Below are 17657 nucleotides of genomic sequence, written 5' to 3'. Positions count from 1 at the left end.
CACAGTGGGGTTCAAATGTCTGTGATCACACTGAAAACCTTGGATATTGTTTTTCATTTTAAAAAAATATTGGAAATAAACAGAATATTTTAGAATTTAAGTATTTAAAATAAAGAACTTAAATGTTTCCCGTTTTGAATATTTAATATTCATGATTCTGCATTATTTCTAAGTCCCTATTTAAACTTAAAAACATTTGAGAACGAAAGACACCTAACGCAACTTAACATCAATTAAATAGGCAGAAACCTGGTGACTTGAATCATTTATTTGCATTAAGACAGGAAATTCTTAAAAAGAGTTCTTTTCACTCTCCTTGCGCCTCTTTCATAATCAAAAACATTCAATAGGAACTGAATGGTAGGCAGAAAAAAAATGTTTTGCACCACTGAGATATGAACACACCACAATTCATATTATTACTCAAAGTGTTAACACCAAATTGAAAATATGAGAAATGGTATCAGTGTCAAACGTGTCGAGGTACAAAATTCTTCTATGCTGGTGCTCTAGCAACTTGACAACTTTGAAAAACTTTGAGACACGTCTTGTCTCTCTCACAACATCAATTAACTTCGATTCCTAGACATACCCGTTCAGCAGCAGGCAGCAGCTTCTTCAGAAAGCGTAGCCACTCAAAGACAAATTCGGTCCTCTGCTGTTCACCCAGTATGCTGCACACATCTTCGTTCAGCAGCAGGCTGTGTGCCTGCTCCATTCTTCCTTTTTGCTTTCTTCCTTTCTTCCCTCCTTCTCTATGGCTGGGACTGGAGCAGGAGAGTCAAAGCTCCTGGCTCTAATTCTCACTCCTTCATCCCTGCAACAGGCCACAAAAACAAAAACAACATAGAGGGAGAAACTGCTTGCTGGAACATGATCGGGAACCTTAGTTCCAGTGAAGGGACATTGTAATACTGCATACAAAGACATTCTCGACAACTTCGAGCTTCTGAATTTGTGCCAAGAGTTTGGGGAAGACCCTCATATTGCTGTCGCTGTCAGGTCCACATGCTTCAGCCATATAGTGTACATTTCAAGAAAACCAACAATACTGAAAAATATAGAGTGAGACTCAAAGAAGTTGAGTTCAGTCAATTCACTTTTATGTGAAACACATTTTTGTAACTGCTTTCGTCATGTTTTCAAAAAACAGCTTGAGTGAGACATCTCATCTTGCTCATCTCTTAATAATGTAAATGGTCATTTAAAAACAAAAGTGACTTTTTTCCACCATGTAAGTAAATGTACCAATGTCACATTCTGCATTACACATCAACATCACTTCATAAGTGTGTCCTATAGTAGGCCATCGAAATAAACAGAATATTTTCCACCTCTTAATGGCTACTGAGTTTTGAACAGGCTGCTATGTACGTTCAACTGGACAATGAAGAAATATAATTTCAGATAGGTGGGCAATATGGCGTTTCTTAAATACCCCATTTGTATCATCATAATACAGCATATTCAAACATTCTTAAAACAAGGTCCACACGCAAGCGCAAATTCGAGTCAACAAAGAATCGGCTCCAGAAGAAGAACATTTTAATCTAAAGCTGTGGAATGACTTGAAATTTGCACAGGAGATCCCCTCACAAATGGATAAATCTGAAGTATTTTTGCAAGGAAAAGTAAAAATTAATTTTCAAAATCAAGATGTGTCAAGGTATGAGTTTTGTTGCTATATCTACTTTAAGGTAGGAAACATCTGACATGATTTATCTTAGTTTCATTTTTACACCACACCAACCTGCAAATTTAACAAGGACTTTTTATATCTACTGCTCATTATATCTGGATTTCAATCGTGTATAATCGTCATTGCAGAAACAATGCTTTAAATGACACGAATCTACGAAGGAAGTATGAAGAACACTGTTCCTAACACTCCTCAGGTAAACCTATATGACACAGCTATGAATAATGCAGTCTGCCATGAGGATTTTGTTCTCTGCTACAGTGTCAGCAAACGCAATAGCACCAGAATCGGGTTGCATTTTAACCCAGGCATAAATAATATGACACATTCATAGTGCTGTAGGTTTTTCCATAAGTTGAAAGGCAACCTGTGACAAAAGGAATAAATTCACCAAGATTAATCTCAACACTTCCATGTTGTACGGGCATTACAGGAGTTATTTCACACACGTATTGGATTGCAGTCTGTAAGAAACATTACTATCTTACAATCTACTTACATTAAATGGTTTGCAATGCTAAATTGCGCAATGCAACCCACATGATTGTGCAATCATTTTAACCCATGCGTTGTAACTTATATTGAAGCTGAAACACAAAACTAAAGACACAAAAACAGTACACTTGGGACAAATAGACGAGAAGTCGATATCTCTCATGATGTGTTGCACTACACAGTGTGAACTAGCACTAGGTTGGAAAATTTTAACAATGCAAACAAGTCTATTATTTTAACCCGTGCAATTATCTTAAATGGAGTTTCCCGAAATTAGTCTCATGTTTGTTTTGGACATACAGTGAATTAGCGAATAAGCACTCGTTTAGTAGGACATTAGTTTGGACCCAAGTGCTCGTCTTACTGGTGAATAACACAGAGGATTAATGCACAGGATGTAATTTTGTACCATAGTATAAAAAAAAAACATGTCCGGCTATGTCACCTAATAACACGGTTATAGCGGTCTTTCATGATTTTTCGTGTCATTTTGTCCCCTGAGACGCCCACGCTGGAGGCTAAGCTAATTAGCTCTGGTTGTTATCCAGCTAAACAGAATGTGCAACCGGTAATGACACTTTAAGGAAGTCTGTCACAAAACTGAAGCTCATTTATAGCTTAACTGCGAACTGTTGACACTATATTTGATTTCTTGCTCTAGCTTGACGGGCAATGGAGAATGCTAATCGTTAGCCGTTTAGCCGTGTCAAAGAATTCGCTAGGGAGCTTTATTAATGAAAAAGGGGGAGAAAAAAAGTGATACCTACCGAGAAATACTGCTGTAACACACCGCAAGATTTAGAAAAGTTCCGTTAGAGAAGTTAGAAAAAGTTCCTCGCTGTTGTGAAACCCGTCCAGACCTCACAGCCAGACTGAGCATATGTACGGTGTGTGAACATGCGACTCAAACTGTGGCAAGAAAACAGCAACCACAAACAAAAGCCACTGATCCACGACCAGGGGCACAAATTTCATTACCAAGCAAAAAAAACATCAACCTTTTCAAGTGTGAAGTCAATAAAGATTCTTAATTACTGTAAGATACATGATACAGGGATTTCAATAATCACTCTGACAGCAAAAAATATTTATTTCAACTATATAAATATATATATATATATATATATAGAGAGAGAGAGAGAGAGAGAGAGAGAGAGCAGTATATATATATATATATATATATATATATATATATATATATATATATATATATAATTTATTTATTTATTTATTTTGCTTGAAAGTTTGTGAACCCTTTAGAAATTCCTATATTTCTGCTAAAAACATTATCCTAAAAGTAAACAAATGGAACTCAATAAAAAATAATAAAAAAAAGAGCCAAAAATATTATACTTCTTCATTTAATTATGGATTAAGCATTAATTATGATCCAGCATTACATATATGTGACTTGATTTCAGTATCTGATGTGAAGCCTTGTGAAGCAATAACTGCATGTAAAGTGTGCAGTAACTGTTGATCAGTCCTGCACAATGTCTTGGGAGAATTTTATCCCATTCCTCAGTAGCTACAGAACAGTTTCAACACTCAGGTTTTGATGGGTGTCCTCACATGAACTGCTTCAACAATTTTTCTTTTGGATTAAGCTCAGGACTTTGACTTGGCCATTCTAAAACAATATCTTTGTTCCTCTTTAATCATTCTTTGGTACACAGACTTGAGTGATTGTGCATGTCATTATGGTGTATGGCCCGTTTTCTCTTGAGACGCAGTTCCTGGACATGTCCTGCAATTTTCCTTTAGAATTCACTGGTATAATTCTGAATACACTGTTCCATCAATGATGGCAAGTTGTCCTGGCCCAAATGCAGCAATACAGGCACAAAGCATTATGTTAACACCACCGTTTCACAGAAGGTATAAAGGTCCTTATGCTGCAATTCAGTATTTTCCTTTCTCCAAAAATAAGCCTTCTCCTTTTAAACCAAAATGTTCTAGTTTGGTCTCATTCCTACAAAAATGTCCTTTTCCAACAGTCCTCTGGCTTGTCCACATGAGCCTTAGCAAACTAAATGTTCTTTTTGGAGAGTAGTGGTTTGGTTGATCAGTATTCACCTGATGGCAGACTCATAAACATTAACATTAGCCCTTTAGTTGCTTATAAGTTACCCTGTATTCCTTTCTGAACAAACAGACTATTGCATGTCCTGCTTTTGGAGTGATATTTGTTGGTTGACCACTTCTGGGAATGTGCCAATTGTCTTAAATTTCTTCCATTTATACAAAATCTGTCTGACTATAGATTCGTGGAGTACAAAAACACTTTCGAGATGATTTTTTAACCTTTTCCAGTCTGATAAGCAGCAAAAACTCTTTTTCTTAAGGCCTCAGAAAACTTAGTTCTTTTTGCCATGATCCACTTCCACAAACATGCAGCATGAACATCAGACTTTGATTTATCTCTGTACTTTAAATAAAATAGGGCACTCACGGAGACCTGATTGTCATCCCATTGACTGAAATCAAATAGACTGAATTTGGCATTGAAAGTAAATGCTAATCCTAGAGGTTCATATACTTCTGCCTCTTAGATATATAATATTGGAACAACTATAATATTTGTGTCTACTTTGTCTCCTTTTGGGACTTGTGTGAAAGTCTAATGAGGTTTTGGGTCATATTTATGCAGAAATATAGACATTTCTAAAGAGTTCACAAACCTTCAAGCAACACTACTTGTATATATAAATATATATGTGTGTATGTATAATAGTGTATAGTATGAGAGCAAGTGGGGGTGTTAAGATTTGTAATAGTTGTACCCTCATACTACTCATGTCATGTGTCTATGACTTGTGTTATTATAATTGGAAGGATGCAAATAAAAACTTCTGGTTCCAGTTCAGCAGTAACTGAATGGTGTGCATGTTATTTTTCCCTTGTGTTAACAGTTTATGGGCCCAGAAGAGAAGTAGGTAACTAATGGAACAGATTGTGTTTTGATGGAGATGAAAAGAATTACAAACTCTGGGAGACAAAGATTTTAGGACACATGCGTTTGCTAGGGCAAAGGACAACATACGGTCGGAGAGTCCAAAACTGCAGTCAAAAAGGACAGAGATGATTGACACTGGTGCAACATCACATTATTACGGACATTGAAAAATTGAGAAAAACAAAAACAGTTTGACAAAAACCTTTAGCCAGAAACACACTGCATTGTGTTGTCAGATGGGGCCAGAGCAAGCAGAGTACTGCTTGACAGCGAGGGACATCAGGTGAAGGTGACACTGAGGAGTGCGCTATAGGAGTGCTGTTAAAGCAGCAACAACAAATGAAACTTTGATCAACTATAAACAAGTACATGGTCAACTTGTTCACAAGAATGGTACCAAGTTTCACATACAAGGTTACAATAGACTATACTATCTGAACATCGTAAACAACAACAGTGATAATTGGAATAAATGTTATGGCATTTAAATCTGCCATGAAATCCTTGGTCACTGCAATTATGGTGATTTTTCAAATGGCAAACTATAGTTGAGAGAATAAGAATTAACAGTTTAGAGGGATGTACTGTAAGTGAAAGACCTGGCTGTTATATTAGACAGCAACTTGTCTTTTGGAAAATCATATCGGCCATATTACAAAAACAGCCTTCTTCCACCTTAGAAATATTGCCAAGCTAAGAAACATCCTATCTGTATCTGATGCTGAGAAGCTAGTTCATGCATTCATGACCTCCAGACTGGACTATTGTAATGCGTTACTATGTGGTTGTCCTGCATCTTCAATAAATAGGCTACAGTTAGTCCACAATGCAGCTGCTAGAGTTCTTACCAGGACAAGAAAATATGATCATATAACCCCAATTTTATCATCTCTACACTGGCTATTTGTTAAGTTTAGAATTAATTACAAACTTCTGCTACTTACTTGCTCTAAATGGTTTATCTCCCATGTATCTAACTCGTCTTTTAACATGTTACAATCCTTCACAGTCTCTGAGATCACAAAACTCCGGAACTTCTGGTAGTTCCCAGAATATGAAAATCTACTAAAGGCGTAGAGCGTTTTCTCTCAAGGTTTCTTCCTTGACCATCCAAGGGTTTTTTCCCTTGCCACAGTCGCTTCAGTCACCTCAGACTTGCTCATTGTGGATACAACACATTCAAATATATCTAAAATTAATCTTGAATTTTTGTATAATAGTCATCTTTATATAAAAATTTTGTTTTTTGTTTATGTTCTGTAAAGCTGATTTGAGACCATTTCAATTGTTAAAAGCGCTATACAAATAAACTTGCCCTTGAATTTGAATTTATTTTACCATAGACAATTATGTACACTTTCTCTTATCTCATCTTAGGGCTACAGACTGCATAAAGGAGACTCTCAAATGAAGCTAGATTTATCCCTGTATAAGTGTCTGTTAGATACATTTTAACAGTACAAGTCTGATTAATAACCACAAAGAAATAAAAGGTGACATTCTTCACTTTTGCTTCGTTCTTTATTTACTGTTTTTGCAGGTCGAAGCTGCTCGATAAAACAACAGCAAAATGATTTTGAAATTAACAATTCAAATACCTTCAGGGGACGTTGTATTATAAAAAGCTGCTGCTCTTTTCTTCTGTCATTTTCTTGTAACCTTCTTCTCTATTCTCTCACATGCTAAAGTAATTAAATAAGTAGCTATGTATAAAACTCTGTCTATAAACAAGTAGCCATCAGATTCTTTAGAATTCGCCTCAGGCACCCAAAAGTAAAATAAACGTAATTCCCAAATGCATTTTGTATCTACAAAGAGCGTTATAAGTCTTCTGTTTCCCTTTCTGTATTTCTTATACTAAAAGAACTCCAAGGCTCCCAGATTAAAACTGTAAGGTAAATTTCCATTACAGCAGGTCTGAGGACTTGAAGAACCATCCCACCCTCATACCACCACAGTGTTGCTGTAATTATAAAAAGTCTAATAACCTTTTCTTTTTTTTTACATCGTCTACATTTTACCCGCAGTAATCACAGTCAAATGGCTTTTACAAGGGCATTTGGTCACAGCAAATATATCCCCAAATCAAGCTTAAATACAGTGGAGTCGGCTTGATCGAAAAGGTTCCACTTTGAGAGCAGAAAGTGCAGAGGAACGATGATGGACCATTTAGGCTTTGAGCTGAAACTGAATCGTTAACTTAGTAGTTGTGAATGTTGCAGCCAGGAAGTGTGCAAGCGTGACGCAGTTCGTTAAAAAAGGTGGTGAAATGGTCAGGCAGTTACAGAAGCATGTGTGTTTAACAGATCAGACAGATTACTTAATGTCATCCCATCGTTTTGCCAGCAGATGGCGACAAAGGATTCTTGGATTTTTATTTATTTATTTGTTTGTTTGTTTATTTATTTATTTTTTACAATTTCTTTTACAGTCAGTGACCTGCATTTATGAGTACTGTGTGCATATTTACAAATCTCTTCACACAGTTAGCACAACAACGGTCTATGTGGACTGAAGCACCTTTCATTGCTTTGAATTATGCAAAAGCATTAAATAACCTCAGCTTTCAAACTTCATGAATTCTTATATCATTCAAACTCACCATTCAACAAAACTAAACGTATCTACCGAACATTTTTCACGTTTTCATTCTGTTTTAAAAACTAATCAATATAACTAAAAAAAAGTCCAAGCAAATGTTTTTATTATTATATTTAATTTAAAGTTTTAATAAAATAAATAAACCAATAGACTAAAATAACTAATAATAAAGTATATTAACTAATTAAGTAAGGGCATTATTAATATATTAAGTAGTATATATTAATATCCAAGTGTAACTGTAATGTATTAAAGTATGTGTTACAAAGGTAAACATAATAATAATAATAATAATAATAATAATAATAATAATAATAATAATAATAATTAGATTTGTAAAGTTCGTCGAGACAAACTTTGATGTTGGCTTTGACGGTGCAAGTATTCGCAAAGGCCGGTGCTTTTTGGAGGCAAGTGGACATAAGGGTCAGTGTTACTTTTGGAGGCAAGTGGACAGAAAGATTGTGAAAGCTACTGGACCGCTAGGGTGCCAATACTTTTGGAGGCGAGCGGACATGAGCATGTGATGTGATCCGAATACCCATGAGGCAGTTCCCCTCATTGTGCTGAGTGTTTTGATACGTCACATGTCCATGTTGTGCAAATTTTTTATTTTCACGTGACGTCATGTGACATCACGTGACGTGACCATAACACACGTGAGGAACTTCCCCTCATTGGGCTGAGTGTTTTGATATATGACATGTCCATGTTGTGCTAATTTTTGATTTCGCTTATTTTGGGGGCGGGGCTACACGTGACATCACGTGCATACCCGGTGGGGTGCCAATACTTTTGGACAAAAGTGACTACTAAGTGTTTTGACATTTCATGTCAAAACTGCAGTCATTATGGAATTCTACTTACTGCATAGAACAGTATTGCATAGAACAGTATTGCATAGAACAGTATTTTGGGGGCGGGGCTACACGTGAATACCCGGTGGGGTGCCAATACTTTTGGACAAAAGTGTACTGACTGGGTGCCAATACTTGTGGAATCATTGGATTGATAGTGTGGAGTTGATAGTTACATGTATTGAGAGTGTGCTTTACATCTACAGAGAGAACAAAAGAATTTTAAGAATTCCCCATTCAAGTCTATGGGAAAAAAAAACCCATTTGAGCTTCCATAGCGGGAATTCCGGAATTCCGATCGCTTATAAAAGTCATAGCACACCTCTCCTCAATGAGCCGGTCGATTTGACACCTCATTCATGGGTCTAGGACAGGGGTCACCAACGCGGTGCCCACGGGCACCTGGTCGCCCGCAAGGAGCACTTAAGGCGCCCGCGAGGCATGTTCTAAAAATAGCACTGGTCAAAATATAGTTCCATTTAAAAAAATTTTCTTGCTGTAGTTTTTGGAATAAAAAAATGCTTGCATTAATGTAGATTTTAAAATGACTATATTTCATTTCATTTTATTTAATTTAAAAAATTTGTAAACAAAAATGTTTTATGTATATAACAAACTCTGGCCTTTTCTGAAGTGTCAAATGTCAATATTGCGCGCACGTCACGTCCGACTCCTGACACAAGGAAGCGGTGCAGCAACAATGAGGAGTCAGTTGTGATTTACCCCCCAAAAACATGGCAGAAAAGCGACAGAAAACATACCATTTTCACGGTATTTGGGAGGAAGGGTTCTTTTTTACGCCAGTCAAAGAAAAGTGTGTGTGTCTCATTTTCGGGACGACTGTTGCGACGGCAAAGCGGCACAGTGTGGCAAGACACTTCAGTACGTGTCACAAACGTTTCAATGCTAACTACTCACCCGGAAGCGCATTAAGGACAGAAAAAGACGTTAAAAATCCTTTCATGCAAGTGGACATGACATGCACTGCTGAGCAACTAAGTGCTCTGTTCAACTTGGATGCTGGACAGGTAAAGATCCTAACGTTGCAAAATGACCTTCACCTCAAAGCCCATCAGTCTGCATCAAACGTTTTGTGCCTTGTGGACACAGAAAAATACAGTGGTGTACGGTACAGTATGCACAGCAGCTATGAAAGTTGCCTGCCTTTTTGGTTCAACCTATCTCCGTGAATCAGCCTTTTCTAACATGAACTTCATCAAGAACTAACACAGAACACGACTTACTGATGCACATTTAAAGACTCACTCAGACTTCAGTGTCAAATTATTCACCAGATTACAGTACAATGGTGAGCAGAATGCAGTGCCAGGCTTCCCACTAACAGACATTTACAGACAAAGAGATAACATGTGTTCATTGAAAACACCATAACATTAAACTAAAAATGATGCACAGAAATGTGAAAAATTGTTCAAAAAAGACTAGATAACTTGTTGTGACTTGATTAATGATTTCCTTGACATTACTTCCTGACTTTCAAATGTTGGAACAGATAAACATAAATAAATGTTGCATGTTTAAATATTCCTACCGTCATTGTTGTATAAATAATTGTTAATAATTGTAGGGAATAATTAACATTGACATGTGAGCAGTCTCTTCACCATATTATTATTATTATTAGTATTATTATTATTATTAGTATTATTATTATTATTAAAAAGTAATCTGTGCAATTTTGCTATTGAGGAAGTTTGTATCAAACAGGTAGCCCTTCGTACTACTCAGTTACCTTGAAATAGCCCTCAGTCTTAAAAAGGTTGGTGACCCCTGGTCTAGGACAAAAGCTGCGGGACAAGTTACGCGCCGAAAAAGTGTCCGGAAGACGGAAGAATAATAATAAGTATGCAAGAGAACAATAATGATGCTTTGCAAGCACCATTAACTAGATTTGTAAAGTTCGTTGCGACAAACTTTGATGTTGGCTTTGACGATGCGAGTATTCGCAATGGATGGTGCTTTTTGGAGGCAAGTGGACATAAGGGTTAGTGTTGCTTTTGGAGGCAAGTGGACAGAAAGCTAGGTTGCCAAAACATTTGGAGGTAAGCGGAGACAAGCATGTGACATCATCCATGCCAACTTCCTCCTGAGGAAGTTCCCCACATTGGGCTGATTGTTTTGATATGTCACTTATCCATGTTGTGATAATTTTTGATTTTCACGTGACATCACGTGACGTCACGTGACGTCATCAGAATACACGTGAGGAAGTTCCCCTTATTGTTCTGAGTGTTTTGATACAACGTGGCACTGCATTCCCCCAGTTAGAAATAAAACTTCTGCAGCAGGTAAAACACTTCCAAGTTACATTCTAACAAAAAAAAAACAACAGCATTTTATTGTACATATACATATATTCCTATATTTTAACTAACATGAAACCATTATGTAACAATAACCCTTTGTTTTTCCACATTATATATATATATATATATATATATATATATATATATATATATATATATATATATATATATATATATATATAAATATATTCCTCTAAAGACTCAGCTTCAGTGTGGAAAGGTCTGAAAGCCATCACCAACTACACAACACCCCCAGCACTGTGGTGAATCAACAACTATCAGACGACCTGAACGAGTTCTACTGCAGGTTTGAAAAAGCCCAATTCACACCTCCTGTAACCCCCGACTCCAACACACCTAAAATTCAGTTCAGTAAAGATGATGTGTGTCAGGTCTTCAAGAAGAACAAAAGAAGAAAGGCACCAGGCCCAGACAGCGTTTCACCAGCCTGTCTGAAAGCCTGTGCTGATCAACTGGCCCCCATCTTTACACAGATATTCAACACATCACTGGAACTGTGTGAAGTCCCCTCATGCTTCAAAAGCTCCATCATTCCCATCCCAAAGAAATCCAAAATTACCTGACTAGATGACAACATGGTCAAGAAATCATTTGAAAGATTTTAAAGGTTTTGGCTTATCTGAAGGACATCACTGGACCCTCTGCAGTTTGCCTACAGAGCAAACAGGTCGGTGAATGATGCAGTCAATATGGGACTGCATTATGTTGTCCTCCAACTCCTCCAGCCCAAATTAACGCAGCTCTCCGTGCCCTCCTCTGTCTGTTAGTGGATCACCTTTCTGACAGACAGGCAGCAGCTAGTGCGACTGGGAAAACTCAAATCCAGCACCCGCACCATCAGCACTGGCGCTCCTCAGGGTTGTGTCCTCTCCCCACTGCTCTTCTCTCTGTACACAAACGACCTCTAATGACCCCTCTGTCAAGCTCCTGAAGTTTGCAGACGACACCACACTGATCGGCCTCATCCAGGACGGTGACGAGTCTGCCTACAGACTGGAGGTTGAACGGCTGGCTGTCTGGTGCAGTCTTAACAACCTGGAGCTGAACACACTCAAGACAGTGGAGATGATCTCCCCCCACTCACCATCATGGACAGCATTGTTACAGCAGTGGAGTCATTCAGATTCCTGGGAACCACAATCTCCCAGGACCTGAAGTGGAACATTCACATTGACTCCATTGTGAAAAAGGCCCAGCAGAGGTTGTACTTCCTTCGTCAGCTGAGGAAGTTCAACCTGCCACAGAATCTGCTGAAACAGTTCTACACTGCAATCATTGAATCCATCCTCTGCACCTCAATTACTGTTTGGTTCAGCTCAGCCACCCAATCTGACCTCAGAAGACTACAGAGGGTAGTCCGGACTGCTGAGCGAATCATTGGCACAACTCTCCCCACTCTCCAAGACCTGTACTTCTCCAGAGTGAGCAAAAGGGCAAAGAAAATCACTCTGGACCCCCCACATCCAGCACACTCACTCTTCGAACCATCAGCACTGGCGCTCCTCAGGGTTGTGTCCTCTCCCCACTGCTCTTCTCTCTGTACACAAACGACCTCTAATGACCCCTCTGTCAAGCTCCTGAAGTTTGCAGACGACACCACACTGATCGGCCTCATCCAGGACGGTGACGAGTCTGCCTACAGACTGGAGGTTGAACGGCTGGCTGTCTGGTGCAGTCTTAACAACCTGGAGCTGAACACACTCAAGACAGTGGAGATGATCTCCCCCCACTCACCATCATGGACAGCATTGTTACAGCAGTGGAGTCATTCAGATTCCTGGGAACCACAATCTCCCAGGACCTGAAGTGGAACATTCACATTGACTCCATTGTGAAAAAGGCCCAGCAGAGGTTGTACTTCCTTCGTCAGCTGAGGAAGTTCAACCTGCCACAGAATCTGCTGAAACAGTTCTACACTGCAATCATTGAATCCATCCTCTGCACCTCAATTACTGTTTGGTTCAGCTCAGCCACCCAATCTGACCTCAGAAGACTACAGAGGGTAGTCCGGACTGCTGAGCGAATCATTGGCACAACTCTCCCCACTCTCCAAGACCTGTACTTCTCCAGAGTGAGCAAAAGGGCAAAGAAAATCACTCTGGACCCCCCACATCCAGCACACTCACTCTTCGAACTTCGAACACACACCATTTTCACACAACAAAAATAATTATTAATTCAGAGAAACAATGTGCCTGTAATTCTGCTGATATGTGTAAAGCTGTTAAAGAGAAATATTATATTATGTGTGTGTGTTGGTGTGTGTTGGTAAGGGAGTGTTGGGGGTAAGTAAATAATGCTTTTTGATCACATTACTGATAAATCACACACAGGAAAGACTCTAATTTTACAACATTGAAGTTAAAATAGTTCTTACCTCTAAACATCTTCTTCTTTAGAAGTTCTTATGAACACAACAATAAAATAATTAACATATAAACATGTCTACTGCAGACCAAAAATACAAACCAATAAAGTAGAACTATATTTAAATGACCAGAAACACGTTCCTTCAGTAGATATTTTCTACCTAATTTATTTTCAGAATTTGTCTGCTTTAACTAAAATATACATGAGAATGTTTCTGCCTTTTGCCCCAAACTGCATCTTCCTGTGAATCTTCACCATGTTAAACTGTGTAACAGCCTTCCAGTTACCTTTATGATTTAACTCAATTATATAATCATTACATAATTTAAAAGCACAGAGTTTATTCTTACCTGCATATTGCTTCTCCTGTTGAAGTTCTGAGACTAAAACAGATAAAAAGGTTTTGAGTGTTTTGTGTAAATGTTACACAAACAAAACTAAAAAATAGATTCAGCAGTATAATGTAGTGATAAGGTGAATAGGCAACACAATATAATGTTAAATCATGTTATAAAAGTATTGAGAATTCTGGTTTAAAGTTTTGTTTACTTATTTTATTATTTATTTGAATGATTTAGTATACTATTAGGTTTTGGTGACTCTGATTTCACTCCATAAGCCTCCTTAGTGTTTACTTCCTGTAGGACAAATCTGGACACATGACCTGAGCTGCTTAGAAATTGTCGGCATTCGGTGTGAAAATGTAGTGTCACTGATGTGTTTCAATCTCTAATCTTGTAAGGTGCAATGACAATTAATGTGTTTTGCCCCCTTGGACAATGACGACCACACCGTTTCGATTTTTTCTGTAGATTTATTTGTCCCGTTCGTTCTTTTATTATTTTCTGCCACAGATTCGGGGTCAGAACACACTTTCATGTTACAAGATCCGCATACATACACTGTTTTTTCTTCTCTTTTTTTCTACACTCTCGTGTTTTTTTGTGTCTTCCACGCCACCACCAGTATGGGTTCATTATATATATTTTTTTAACAAAATTGTCTAACAATAAACATACATGAACAAGTATAAACAAATTAAATAATTATCTGAGTTATTTGAGCTATTTGAGGTCACTACAAATGCATTCATTTCTGAAAATGATAGAAATATTACCTTTCTTGTAGCCAAAAAACACAGTTAGTATCAGTCCAACAAGAAAAAGACATGCTACAGCTGAAATGCTGACAGCCCACTTCCAAACACCAAAGACGCCACCTGAAATGAAAATAATGTCTCTAGGTTATTTTTAAGAAACATTACAATAGTTATTTAATAACTAAAAACACACTCTTACAGAAAGAACTGCAGCCAAATCACCAACAGATGTCATAAAAAAAAAAACTGCAGTAATGATTACAGTAGAATGTTACAATCTAAATCTAAATGTTTTATTTGTAGTCACTTACTACTGATGATAATGTCTGTCTCCATCATGTGATGTTTTTGCTGAAGTCTGCAGTAAAACCTGTTAGAGTCGCTATAATCATAAACAGTGATGCGGCTTTTCACACTGAAGCCCTCAGTGTCTCTGTGTATCTGTGTATCTTCAGCAGTCAGAGTGACTCCTTCTCTGTCCAGCCACAGAACATCAGGTTCAGGTTTCCAGCCTCTGGACTCACAGACTAGATTAATCCCTCCTGAGTTATCATAACTCTCCATCATTATCACTGGGTGGCTTCCTAGAACTGCAGGCAATAAACAAAAAAAATTGATTTTAGTAGAGTGTAAACATGTTAAACTGTTAAATAGAAGATACATAAAAAAGTGTGAGTATATACATATAAATAAAATTTTAATTAATATAAATTTATACAAATGTATTATATAACCATACCCCAGACTGTGATAGCATGCGGTATTAGTACAGAATATTTTATTCTGCAAATATGTATACATTATTTTTAATGACAACACCGCTATGTGAAAAACCATTTGGAAATCTGCCTAAAATTGGAAAATGTACGTGTTTTCTGTCCAAAGTGAAATAAATAAATGCTGATCCTAATACTATAGTCAGATAATAAAATGGAAAGAATGAATAAATTGAAATGAATTAAATTGAATGAAAAAAAGAGCAGATGATTTCTATCCTGATCTTTCCTGCAGGTTTCCTCTTATCCCAATACAACTAATCAGCTAATTAACAGCCTTTCCTGTAGGGCAGGGGGTCTCTAGGATCAGGGTTTTAAACCTTTGATTTAAACAGTCAGTGAGTGAAATATTATAAACCCCTCTCAAATACATAACAGATTTTACTACAGATTTTAAAACTGGTTTATGAATGCACAAACCATTAATTATGTTAAGTATAAAATTCACTATTTAAAGCTTCACTGCAGAAATGGATCTTACCCTCAACAATAACATGAAGAGTGATGTCATCATACCAGGATTTGTCCTCAATGAGGCACTTATATTTTCCTTCATCAGCGAGTCGGAGAGCTGACAGTTTGAGTGAAGCGTTGCCTTTCTGTAGCTCCTCTTTAAAAAGTGATGTTCTTCCTCTGTAGGACTGCAAATTATCTTCATTTCTGTCTTCATGATCCCTATAGAGATGCACTAATGAAGCCACTTCCTCTATTCGCATCCACTCCACTGTCATGTCCACAGCACTGGTGTTGGGTTTGATAAAACAGGGCAGAACCAGATCTTCACCAGCTACAGCAACAAGAGGAGCTTCTGGACCAACCACCTGTAATTGTTCTGTGTTTTCAGAAAAGAAACAGAAACTTAATACCAATAATCTATCTATCTATCTATCTATCTATCTATCTATCTATCTATCTATCTATCTATCTATCTATCTATCTACAATTTGAATACTGTCAACAAATTTATATTCATAAGTAATTTTATTTATTATTTTAAGGTCCCATGTACTACTAAATCTAAACTAAAAACATGTTTCCTAAATCGTGGCTAAAATAATTTTTAAAATAAAAAGAAAGTCAAGAAAAAGAAAACAGTCGAAAAAATGACTGTTGTGTAAATAAATCATCTAAAGCAAATCTAACACCAACATTTATAATGAACTTAAAAACATTACAATTTCTACACTTTTAAATATTATGATTTCTTGTAATATTGTAGCGTACAGTTTTATTTTATATTACTCTTATGGTGGGTATCTGAACGTTCTGAAGTGATGTTAATTTTTGATGAAATCGACACCTCCAGTGTGAACATTTGCAGATCGCCCGTCTTTTTACTCAGTTTTCAATTGACAAGTACTGTGATTTTTACATTTAGAAGAAATTTGTCTTGGTGACCTGGTGCATAACAATATCAAGCTTTATATAAATATGAAGAATCTATAAAAACAATGAGAAGAAACATAAGAAAAAAAATCTAAAATAAATAAATAAATCTAACTGCATAGTACAGAGTGTTCAAAAGTGGAAGAGTGCAAAGGCTAAACTGCAAATGCTACATGCAGTGCTAATGAAACATTAACTGTACTTTAGTGTAGGATTTGCAAAAAGTGGACAAATGCAATGTTCACAAAGTGCAGGTGCAATATAGCAGTCTGGGTTGTGTGTGTTAAAGTAATACAAAAACAGCAAAGTGGGGTAATTCATTCATGTACAAGGAGGCGGTTAAGAGACCATAGTGGGTATGTATTATTGCTGATGAAGCCAGTTGCAGATGGAAATGAGCTGTTTTATGGTGTGGAGTTTTAGACTTGATGGACTGTGACCTTCTCCAGGAGCGGAGCACCTCAAAAAGAGATTCTACAGCTTCAGAAACACTTTGCTTACATTGCTGATAAAGGACCTTTAGTCTGGAAAGTTACATGGTGTTTTTACTCTTCTTTAACACGTAACGTAAGGTCTTTGGTTGTGTTGTGGATACAGACATACATAAATCATGCACATCCTTAAACATCTAAATCTGTATCTAAAGTTCCCTGTACTACATTTAACTTACAGCTTTTTTTCAGCAACAAAATGTATTTGGGTCTGGACACAAAACATTCGGAGTTTTCACACACCAAGTTTCTTTTAAACCGAGTCTCACTCATTTGTTTTCAACAGGATTTTTTAATCTTTAAACACACACACATGCACACACACATACACAAACACATGCATACACAAACACACGCATACACACGCACACGCACACACGCGCGCGCACACACACACACACACGGCGTAGGTGTGTTACCGGATTGAGATTCCATAAAGTTGTAGACAGTCAGAAGAGTCACACAAATCCACGTCGCTGAATGAATGTTGATCATTATTCCTCAGGTCTGTTTCATAAGCTACATAATATTATACCAATTACACATTTATCTAATCTCATCTAAACTTGAAAATAATGA

At 37.2% G+C, this 17657-nt stretch overlaps 2 protein-coding genes across 5 annotated transcripts in view; both read right to left on the bottom strand.

The window, feature by feature from the left end:
- heatr5a (HEAT repeat containing 5a) overlaps nt 1-726 on the bottom strand; it is a 46539-nt gene extending 45813 nt beyond the window's left edge. For all 3 annotated transcript variants that reach the window (XM_060880197.1, XM_060880198.1, XM_060880199.1), the window contains exon 1: nt 593-726. In XM_060880197.1, the coding sequence (XP_060736180.1) occupies nt 593-718 (126 nt within the window). In that variant the 5' untranslated portion in view covers nt 719-726. The remainder of the gene's footprint in view (nt 1-592) is intronic.
- On the bottom strand, nt 684-17657 carry LOC132852780 (butyrophilin subfamily 1 member A1-like). Of its 2 annotated transcripts, XM_060880201.1 has the most exons (7): nt 17498-17657; nt 15683-16033; nt 14737-15015; nt 14444-14545; nt 13677-13709; nt 13334-13360; nt 684-817 (listed from the first exon to the last, which is right to left on the bottom strand). In XM_060880201.1, exons 1-7 carry the CDS (start codon nt 17571-17573, stop codon nt 804-806), a joined length of 882 nt encoding a protein of 293 aa, XP_060736184.1. In that variant the 5' UTR covers nt 17574-17657; the 3' UTR covers nt 684-803. The 2 variants fall into 2 exon arrangements, with proteins under 2 accessions (XP_060736184.1, XP_060736183.1); XM_060880200.1 differs by lacking the exon at nt 684-817 and having other exon boundaries at nt 12475-13360.

This window comes from Tachysurus vachellii, chromosome 10 (genome assembly GCF_030014155.1).
Source record: "Tachysurus vachellii isolate PV-2020 chromosome 10, HZAU_Pvac_v1, whole genome shotgun sequence".
Taxonomy (NCBI): domain Eukaryota; kingdom Metazoa; phylum Chordata; class Actinopteri; order Siluriformes; family Bagridae; genus Tachysurus; species Tachysurus vachellii.
Note: the sequence above shows the minus strand (reverse complement) of the source record. Positions and strands in the feature narration are given on the sequence as shown.